General features: G+C 40.5%; 1 protein-coding gene across 2 annotated transcripts; it reads right to left on the bottom strand.

Moving 5' to 3' along the window:
* Window positions 1-1,148: 1,148 nt before the first annotated feature.
* On the bottom strand, window positions 1,149-9,854 carry LOC310953399 (inhibitor of nuclear factor kappa-B kinase subunit alpha-like). Of its 2 annotated transcripts, XM_083922428.1 has the most exons (22): window positions 9,604-9,854; window positions 8,871-9,013; window positions 8,677-8,771; window positions 8,449-8,566; window positions 8,292-8,361; window positions 8,116-8,204; window positions 7,922-8,011; window positions 7,694-7,818; window positions 7,126-7,233; window positions 6,866-7,001; window positions 6,536-6,736; window positions 5,816-5,918; window positions 4,955-5,078; window positions 4,727-4,878; window positions 4,574-4,635; window positions 4,373-4,482; window positions 3,880-3,929; window positions 3,568-3,676; window positions 3,300-3,447; window positions 2,615-2,664; window positions 2,119-2,218; window positions 1,149-1,853 (listed from the first exon to the last, which is right to left on the bottom strand). In XM_083922428.1, the coding sequence occupies exons 2-22, from the start codon at window positions 8,973-8,975 to the stop codon at window positions 1,794-1,796; spliced, it is 2,205 nt and encodes a 734-aa protein (XP_083778554.1). In that variant the 5' UTR covers window positions 8,976-9,013; window positions 9,604-9,854; the 3' UTR covers window positions 1,149-1,793. The 2 variants fall into 2 exon arrangements, with proteins under 2 accessions (XP_083778554.1, XP_083778555.1); XM_083922429.1 differs by lacking the exons at window positions 8,871-9,013; window positions 9,604-9,854 and having other exon boundaries at window positions 8,442-8,566.
* Window positions 9,855-10,311: the final 457 nt, after the last annotated feature.

Below are 10,311 nucleotides of genomic sequence, written 5' to 3'. Positions count from 1 at the left end.
AACATATTATAACAATACAATATATTGTAGTGACACAAACAGACATACATGACAAACAGACGGACAGGCCCAAACTTTTTCTGCTTCTACACCCCCTCTTCCCTCCAGAACATATAGGCAACAGAGCAGATAAGTAGTATGATTAAATGCATTTTTTTTTAAACGTTAATAATAAAAGTAAGGCAGACTGCCACGTGCAGCGCCTCATTTGGATGTGTCTGACGCTTTGGAGCTTAACTTCCCTACGTTTCTCCTACAAATGGGCCTTGAGCTTGTTTGGAGGTTCTAGCAGGGGAGCGCAGCTACTGGTACACCGATGGATGGTCGTCCGCCGGGGGGGACGTCGTCCTCTTCCACCGAGCGCGGGGCTTCGGGAGGGACACACATGGAGCAGTGAGGGAGGAAGGGGACACCCGCCTAGCCAGCCAGATCAGCCGAATCAACCCTAGCGATCAATGGGGTGACAGATGTCGCAGCCAGATCGCCCTCACATCCAAACAGAGTTAAAGAGGCGTGGCCTATATATAAGGCAGATCAATGCAGCCCTTTACTATCACGGTGTGAAGCTTAAACATGTTCCCCGACTGATTGATGTTTATAGTTCGTCCATTATGTGTATGCGTACGAAGCGTAAAAGGCGTAACGTTTTTGTCGAAACTACGTGGAATCCAACGAGTCATTTTCCCATGATGCTTAGCGACAATATGTTAATTACCCACAACTCCATTGGCCGGTCCCAACCAATAACAGTCTTACGACATTGAGTGTAAGTTTAATATGCATGTGAATAAACTGTGTATATTTTTCTATTGCTGTATTGTATTAATTATTGAACAATAAAATAAAATAAACACAACACAGACTATATATCCCAGTTAAACAGCAGAATAAAAGCTATTCACAAAGAACTGAATATGTAGGCATAATGAACAGTTTCTGTCCCAAATAGTAAACTGTTAATGGACTACTTACTTATTAAATATTCTCTAAATCGTCAAATGTTTGCCCAGATGATAGTTGACGTATAAAAACCACACCTTTAAGTATAATGTAATTTTAATGATTGAAAATGTCAGTTTAAAAATAAAACAATAGGTGGAGGCTGAGCATTGCTTTACATACTGTTAATTTTACATTGTTGCAAAAAAAACGTCCACGCGACAGGATTGTATGATATTCCTCCTCCTTTAATACATTACAAGTATTAAAATAAATATTCGGTCACAATGAGATGTCCTTACTAAATGCACTGCCTTTAACTACGCCTGTTACTTGATTTTTGCTTGAGTCTTTTATGCATGTGTTACTCGTGCTTTCCTCCTTGCTGTTTGGATTTCAGCAACTCCCAAGAGGACTTTCAACCCAGGGTCTTATAAACATGTAGTTTCCTGTACGCATGAAGGCAGTTATTTGGACTACTGTGTGAAATGTAAATAACCAGAGACTAACAACAGTTTAACACTTGCAGAGAAATGACAAAACATGGTGTATGTGCCATACATTTATACAATTTATTCACATTCCATCATGCATAGTTTGTCAGCAGCAGTGTTTTACTCTAATCAATATCACCAGTAAAATAAATAAGTCTTGGTTACAGCTAATACTCCATAATATACATTAAAACATGAATAGCTTACACTATCATGCTGTTCCACACTGTCTTACAGCATTACATGTATGTAAAAGACACAGAATGGAATCACAAAGCTTTCAGATAGTGTAACTCTGATAAGGCACGTGTTTACAGTATCTATCTTTGACTCTTAACACTTTGAGTCTTTGGTCAGTTTCTATAGCTTCTGAGGTCGGGCGTTTACTGCTCCGTACTGAGTCCAGCTCCAGTCCTGATCCTGGAGAGAGAACACGTTAATAATATACTGTTCATGTAGCAGCTACAGAACATTTTCATGCCATTATCAAATCTCAAAACTTAAATCTTGACGTTGAATCAGTGAATGTGTAAAGACTGAATGCAAATTAATGGTTTTAAGAAGGAAAAAGTCAATAAACAATAAACTACATACAAAGACTGAACTTATACAGTAAGCGGGGGACTAATTATATTTAAGTCAATCAAAATTAGTCAACAGTGATTTGCTCCAGGGATGTGTTTACCATGACACTCTGCTCCATCTCCTGGGTGGCGTCTTGCAGCAGGGAAGTAAGTTGACTCAGGTAACGCTGATTCTCGTCCAGCAACTGATGAACAGTTTCACTGAAAGAGACAAAAGACTCTAAAGTCACTACACCAACCCTGACCCAATGAATGGCAGTAATGAGCGTAAAATATATATTTCTTTCAGGATTTTGGGGTCTTCATTTTATTGTCTTTCAGCCATAGTAATTGAGGAGATTATCCGTTGTGTTTCTACAAGCTACTAGACTTTGAGGTGCGTGGGTTGACCTCTTGTGGCAGCCTTGTCATTTGTACAAAACCCAGTAGTTGGTTTTAAGAAACCATTCAACTTGTTCGGCACAATGCAGATATACACCCATCTTCTAAATTGCAGGTCATAACAGAGAAAAGAGTGTTGGTATTACCAACAGTGTTTTTCAGATACAACTGTGATACTGTATATATTGAGCTCTGGGACACTTGTGCAGATCTTACCTGTCAGTGGGTTGTTGCATAAGTGACTGTGATGGAGAATTGCTCTGGGCCTGAGGACACAACCACACGCCATATTAGCAACAGTATAATCTAACTTTTAAGACTGTATTTTAAAGCTTCAAGCTAAGGATGCACGATAATACCGGCAAGCCATCGGCCGGATTTACTTTAAAATGTATTATCGGATATCAGCTAACACAACGATATAATAAACCAATAAATAAACAGACTGCTGCTTCAGCGGGAGAATTGCGTGCAAAGCAAGATGTGATACGTAGGATCAATCTTACTGGTTTTGTTTAAAAATTGTCATAAATAAATATGGCACATTTTATATAACACAAGTTTAAGTGTTTTTTTCTTATTTTGAACAAGAAGTGAATATTTCATAATTTTAGGCTTTGTATTTATTTCTGCATTTGCTGGTGTGCCAACATAAGAGTCTGTCTGCATAATAATATGTTAATTCAACTACAGAAGAGACTTGATGATCCCTGCAATGAGGTGTGGGAAAAATAGAGTATATATCGGTATCGGTCTTGGTTATCGATTATCCGTCCAATGAGTTGTAAAATATTAGCGGATATCAGCAATAAAACCCAATATTGTGCATCCCTACTTCAAGCTCCTAAAACACCACTGATAGCTGAGCAAATGTCTGTTGTGCCTCTTGTTTTATACTCACACAGGCAATCTTGAGGAGGTACCAGAACTCTTTCTGTCTCTTCATTTGCATCTGCATCACTGCGGCCTCTGCAGTTTTTATGTTTTCCACCGCCCTCTCCAACTTAGGGAACAAATCAACGATGCGTCGCTTACACACCAGAATTGTGCTACAGAAAGAAAAAGACAAACATAAGGAAATCACAAAAGGCACACAGGGCATTGTAACATGATACCTCATCAATGCTGCACTTTCCACGGTTGGATGTGTGTGTATCTGTATGAAATACCTCAGGTGGGTGTACAAGTCTTTCAGCACTCTGTCCTGGTTCTGAACCGTTTGGAGTATCATCTTCACCATGTCCGAGCTGTCACTGTAACCATGTGGAGGGTCAGGACCTGCATGAACACATACTCCTATGATCATCCATGTACAGTACTATCACCTGACAGTCATTTTAACACATACTCCATCATGGTATTCTCATTATAAGCCATGCTGATGAATTCATAAAACAATGGTGACTCCTGTGACACATTTGTTCAGTTAATCCCCTATAACTCACGTCCACAATTTTAAATGTATAATGATTTGTACTAACTTTTGCATTTAGCTTTCAGTTGCTTATAGAGTTCAATAGCCTTTTGCTCCCTGAAAAAGAGCAAAGAGAGAGAGAGTTAACTTTTGCATACCAGCTACTTTTAATTTATAGATTTATGTTTCCCCAACTCTGTCTTGAAACACTAGTCAGGTGCCCATCATACGTACACTGAAAGAGTTTTGCTTGCATTAATCATTCCTCCTGTTCGTACTGCCGATTAAAAGACCCTTTGTTAAAATGCATCCAATGGAAGTGAAGGGGGAGAAAATCCATCTGTCCTTGTCCTTATAAAATATATTCTAAAGTTGATCTGAGGTTGAAGGGTTCGGCAGTGTGACTAAATCAAATCAAGTGGATATCTTCAAAAGTTACAGTTTGCTTAGTACCAAATTCTTTGTATTTTGAATATGGGCACCTGACTATTGCTTTAAGACAGACTTGAAGAATGTGTTCAAGGAAATGATTATAGTGTAGAAATATCAGAAATACTGACAGCTGTTCCATCACATCCCCCTGTCTCCTCGCAAATGGACTCCTCTGCAACTCCACAATCTCAGAATGTAGAGCCACTATCTCTTCATCCAGATACCCCATATCTGCAACCTACACCACAAACATATGCAGCGTCTTTTAAATAACTGCAAGTAAGATTGTATTTAAAAAAAAAAAAAAGGGAATTAAACAACTGTCCTACCTTTGTAAACTCATCAGCCTTCTCCTCATTTTCCTGCCAGGTCTTCAACATTTTTTCTGAAGCTTCACAAAAACACACAACAACAGCAAAAGGTTTACAAAAGGCTTAAGTAATGACTTTATGCATCACAGCAGGAGGTTAACATCAACTCACAGATGCCGATGTGTCTCTGTTTGGTGTACTGCTCGAGGTCGTGCTGGATGCTGGTCTTAAAAAAAGCTAGTTTGGCCCGGAGCTGCTGTGACTGGGAGAACAGCAGGTTCTTGTACCGTGTTAAGTTGGTGTTGTAGCGCAGCAGGCTCAGCCTACACGTACACGAACACAAGGTGAGGATATTTTACTGTGTGGGCGTATGCATGTGTGTATTTTTGTTTCACTTACATGGCAGCCCTCTGTCCCTGATACAGGCGGATGTAGTCTTCTTTCAGTCCGCAGATGTAGCTGACCGCTTCCCCCCACACCTTCCTCAGCGCAGACAGTGGCAGCTGTGTCTTAGTCTCCCTGACTGAGACAAGGCGTGATACCCACATTCATTTGGATGACAAACTCATCAGCGAAGGAGTTGCATGCCCACTAGTCTTAGGGCATACTCACACTGTCCATTCATGTTGTGCCCAAGCACGCTGCGAATTAGCTATTTCGTTTGACTAGTGTGAGTACAAGTGTTCCGCGCCCAGGCATGGCACGCTTGCTGGCCGCGGCCGGGTTGAGAGAGGTGAGCTTTTGGAAAGCATGGATGCACATGTATGAGCACAAGCACAAGCATGTGTACCAGCATGAGCATACACACGAGCATAAGCAAGAGCATTGACGGGGGTCCTGAGACTGCTTTTATACGACTGTTCCCGCGACAGACATTTAAAAAGATGTAGCCGAACGGTTCGTGGTGGTCTGATGTGGCGTTTACTGCAGATTTGGTCAGATGAAAATATTCCAAAGCAGTTGGACAAAACTAAATCTCCCAGGGGTGATGACCTATAAGCAAGAAGCATTCGAGCCAGGGCCTGGATCATTTCAAGTAATGTGAGTGCAAGCGGGCCTGGGCCGCGGGGGAAGAGGGAGGGGGCACAATCACGTTAAATGACAGATGTTTATGTCCAAAAACTTGCTGTTGTGTCTTTTCCCTCACACCTGCATTCTGTCAACAGCTTCCAAGGCCAAATATATATATATATATATATATATATATATATATATATATATATATATATATATATATATATATTATAAACAGTCTATCACCTATAAAGTTGACACTGTCTGGCAGAGGTCTGGCAGTCAGCGGTCCAGAGTACTTTGTCAGGCTCTTATCGAACAGGAAGACTATGGAGCTGTCCCAGCCTCGCTGAAAGCAAAGAACAAAATATCACCGTTACTTTTTTCCACAGGAGCCAGAAAGGCTGAAAATAAACAACTTTCATACACAATTCATACAGTCTGAAAACATGTTGTCAAACATTACAAACCAACTTCTTTACCTTATTATTTTTTTCAACTTTATGTTTATTGAGCAAATTTCAACACAAACATACAGTAGATTACAATTGTTAGATTTCTTTTTAAATGATTTGAGGTCGAGTTATCTCATTATCCTGTCCATCACCTCACACTGAGGTGCATGTTACCTAAAACATTGCTTACACACATGTACTTCTTGCTTATAACCTTATACCATATATTTTTCATCTTCTTATTTATTTGTTTTTATTCCACAAAAGACCCATTTGAACAAAACTCTAACTTAACTGCATTGTTGAAATGTGAAGGCAAAAATCTAATTCCAATGACCAGAAATGACAAGAACAGGGAAACGCAGAACCACACGAAATTTCAAAACAACATTTTTTAAGATGTGACGATCAAAAAACAGTAGGTCATCTGCTGCGTGTGTTCCTGCAGCTGGGCCTGTTTGCCATTAAGTCTTTTTGTTTGTGTGTGTGTGTGTGTGTGTGTGTCACATACCAATCCCTCTGGCAGACAGTGTGCGGGCAGTCTGCGTGGGTCTAGGGAGATTCCCGTCTCCAGCAGCAGCTCTTGACTCAGCGGGGAGATGTGTGTCTGAGTGTGTGTCTCCAGACGAAGCTGCAGGGAGTGTAAGTTCTCCTCGGCACCCAAAATCAAAGAATGCAGCTGGGCTGACGTCATGTCCAACACATGAATCACCTGGAGAAAGACAGGCACAAAGAGAGGGGAAATTGCTTTGTGTGCTTTCCTCAGCTGAGATATATAAAACCATAAATGCACTCAATGAAATCTGGTTTAAGTGAATCTAAATCCAGGTCTATTATTAACCTTCATGTTGAGTATATTTTGTAGAGCTGTGTAGCACTGTGGCTTGTTTGTGTCAGGATCCAGCCCTCCGCCACGTGTTTCCGCGTCCCACAGCAACAACATCTGCAGAAGAGACTCGACTGGTTCCAGCAGCGGCCTACACACACACACACACACACACGCACACGCACGCACACACACACGCACGTATGTACGTATGTACGTTAGAATGAGGGACACTCGACTGGTAGGTATGAAGAAGTATCTTTTTTTGTCTCTACCTGCTGAGGTTGTTGGGATATGGGAGATGTGTGGAGAATCGGACTTCTCCATTCATGTCCTCTACAGCCATGATGTCTTTGGGACCTTTGTTCTTGACTTTACTTGTCCTACAAAAGCAGGCAAACATGCAACCAGAGAGAACTGAAAACAAAGCGATAAAAGTGAAGAAAGAACTGTATACACTCATGCTACTTTATCTCCAGTAGATTAATAGAAATGTTGTAGCCATCACTGTGTAATCAAGTGTATATACAGACATTTTTGTATATCATATATTGCTTATATTAAGTGAGTCTTTCATGCTCAATATAATATTTAATTTATGCTAGTATAGTATCTTTATATACTGTGGTAACACTCAAACAATTTACACTTTAGACAATCATCAAATAATTTAGCATTATTAGATATTCGCATTATATGTGTATATGTTGCAATATACTGTATATTTAATACATTGAGAAATTGTGGAATGACAAATCCCCCAAATGTGTGTTTAAGTGTCACGCGAATGTCCAGGTTCTTCAGAATACAGACAAGAAATGCATCGCTGCTATGTTGACTCACCACTGTACAGGCTGCATGTGGTGTAAAAAGGGGCGAAAGCCACAAGCGCATTCAAAGATCACCGTCCCAAAGCTCCAGTAGTCCACAGTTACAGTGTAGGGTTTACTCTCAAACAGCTCTGGAGCCTGGAACATATACACATTTGGAAATGATTGTTGACCTCTATTGGGAGGGGGGGGCAACAACAACATTGCTTGCAGAGCAATGCATTACTGATCCAACACTTACCAGATACTGGAGAGTTCCTACAAAGGATGTACAGAGACTGCCCTGATCTAGGTCTTTTGCATAACCCAGATCTATGATTTTATGGACAAGCTGGAGGAAAACACAGTTTCGTAATGAGAGCAAGGCACAGAAAACCATATGACATTGAAGATTACACACAGGCTGCATGTATGCACAAAAGGAAATTAGTTCACCTTCCCACCGATCTCCTGCAGAACTATGTTCTCTGGCTTTAGGTCTCTGTGAATTATCTTGTTTTCATGGAGGTACTGGATGCCAGAACCTGTTTGTAAAGATTCCATGTAAATGTATGAATCTACATGTGACAACAGTGACTCTTTGTCAAAGCAAAAGCTAAGGAAATCCTTACCAATGTCACTGAGCAGCGAGAGGACTTCACTTTCCTTTAGCCCGCAACAATTTTCTGGTTTATTCAACACCTAAATGAAGAGGTATGGTGGTTAACGGTGCAATGTTTGAAAAGACAACAAATTGCCTGGGGTCTTTATAAAATACCCACTTGATACCTTGCGTAGGTCTCCTCTTGAGCAGTACTCCATGGCCAACAGAGGTAAGTCATTTAAAGCAATGGCGCTCAACTCCTCTGGAACTTCTCTGGCCTGAACAACGTTAACATGGTTCAGCCTGTAACAGAAAGAGGGTCGAACAGCAGCAACGGTTTGACAAGATGAAGCTGTGCGGTGACACTTGTTCATTAGCTACTTTATGAACACAAGCAGATGATTTACACTCACTTCTTCATGATCTGAATCTCTCTGCCCCAGCGGTCTTTGTTGGTGGAGTTCAGCTCCAGACGGCAAAGTTTCACCGCGATCTTCTCTCCCAACTCCTGCTCCAAACACAGACAGGGAATTAAAAACCAAGCCAAAGAGACATCTGGGTCTGGGGTTTTGTTCTCCTTAGCATATAGGTGGATGGCAGGACTTACCAGATGCTGGTACAGGTAGACGTGCCCAAAGCCTCCCATCCCGAGTCTCTCCTTCATCTCCCAGGAGCCACACAGCTGGCTCTGTTTGAGTGCAGTCCGCTCCATATTGTGAGGTCTGCTGGAGCCACTGGGCAACAGAGGTCCTTAGGTATGAAAAAAATACAAAATCTGTCATTGGCTTGAAAACTGCCAAAAAATGTAGACTTAAAAAAAAAAAATACAAATATGTCACTGATCAGATACAAAATGGACTACACTGTAGTTCTTAATCAAGCATTTGATCCTAAAGCCTTTTTATTTATGCATTTACACTGCAGGGGATACAATGTTACTTTTTACAGCTATATGTTATTTACTAATTATTAATGTCTTATAATATTTTAGTAAAAAATATCATCCACATATTAATCCCTTAAAAAAAGAAAAATAATTATACAATAAAATGAATGAATAAATAAAATAAAATCGGAATAAAAAAGTCTCTATATATTTAAAAATATATATTATAACATATATATAACAATAATAATAATAAATATAATATTATATATATTACATTTTACATACCGTTTTACTTAATCTTTAAGCACATTTACTGCCATCTGTTGTTTGGATAGCATACATGTTACAATGTTAGGTTCAGTGACGCCGGAAATCTCAAACACAGATTGACTTAGTTAAACAAAAAGTCTCCCAGAAGCACCATGTCCCTGCTCAAACACGATGAACTCACCTGTTCAGGTCAGAGACGACAGATAACTGCGGGCTCACTTTGGATGTGTGAACATTGTTGCTCCAGAGTTAGCTCACCGTGTTGTTTACGGTTCGTTTTCTCATCCAGCTTTTGAGCAAGAAGGTCGAGCCAGCGAAATTAAACCTTCACCCACTACGGTCCACCGAACACGGCTCAAAGTCACAGTTTGTGTTGTGTGTTTGTGGTTAATTTTCAGTAGGAAAGCCCGGTATATCTGCGCAAAGTGAAAGTGTAAGGTACGAGCTGACAGGCAAGACGTTGTTTCTGCGCATGCGTGTGTGGTGCAGGCTCTGGAGCCCACTCCCTCTGCTGGGGGATTCCCCTTCACATCCGCACACACGCCTGACAAAGTGCATTTAATATCAACAGCGCTGGTGTTTAAGCTTACTCCGTTTTTTTCTTTCTCTTTTTTAACCATGAATCAACATCATTCGCGGCTGTGAACGAATATTTCCAAAAACTTTGTCAAGATCTGAATTGTGTCACTAGATGGCGCCATATGCACAGCTTCAGTCGTGGAGAGCATTACAGTAATAGTTATGATCAGTCCTTTGTTTAAACCAGGGATCTGCAACCAAGGACCCTTCAGCTGAAAGAGAGATGAAGCAGCCTGCTACAAATATTATATTCATTTGAGTTTCGTGTTAAACTGCGCCTATACACACAGCTTTTTACGGTGCATACAAT

This window comes from Echiichthys vipera (assembly GCF_963691815.1).
Source record: "Echiichthys vipera genome assembly, chromosome: 11".
Taxonomy (NCBI): domain Eukaryota; kingdom Metazoa; phylum Chordata; class Actinopteri; order Perciformes; family Trachinidae; genus Echiichthys; species Echiichthys vipera.
The sequence above is the reverse complement of the archived record's forward strand: the minus strand, read 5'-3'. Positions and strand labels throughout refer to the sequence as shown.

Bases quoted from the DNA above. Each gene is read 5' to 3' on its own strand.
- LOC310953399 (XM_083922428.1), bottom strand. From the start codon at position 8,975: ATGGAGCGGACTGCACTCAAACAGAGCCAGCTGTGTGGCTCCTGGGAG. The intron at 7,234-7,693 runs GTGAGTCAACAT...CTGCTTTTGTAG, and splicing joins CACATGCAGCCTGTACAGTG to GACAAGTAAAGTCAAGAACA. The intron at 3,930-4,372 runs GTCAGTATTTCT...GCTCTTTTTCAG, and splicing joins GGGGATGTGATGGAACAGCT to GGAGCAAAAGGCTATTGAAC.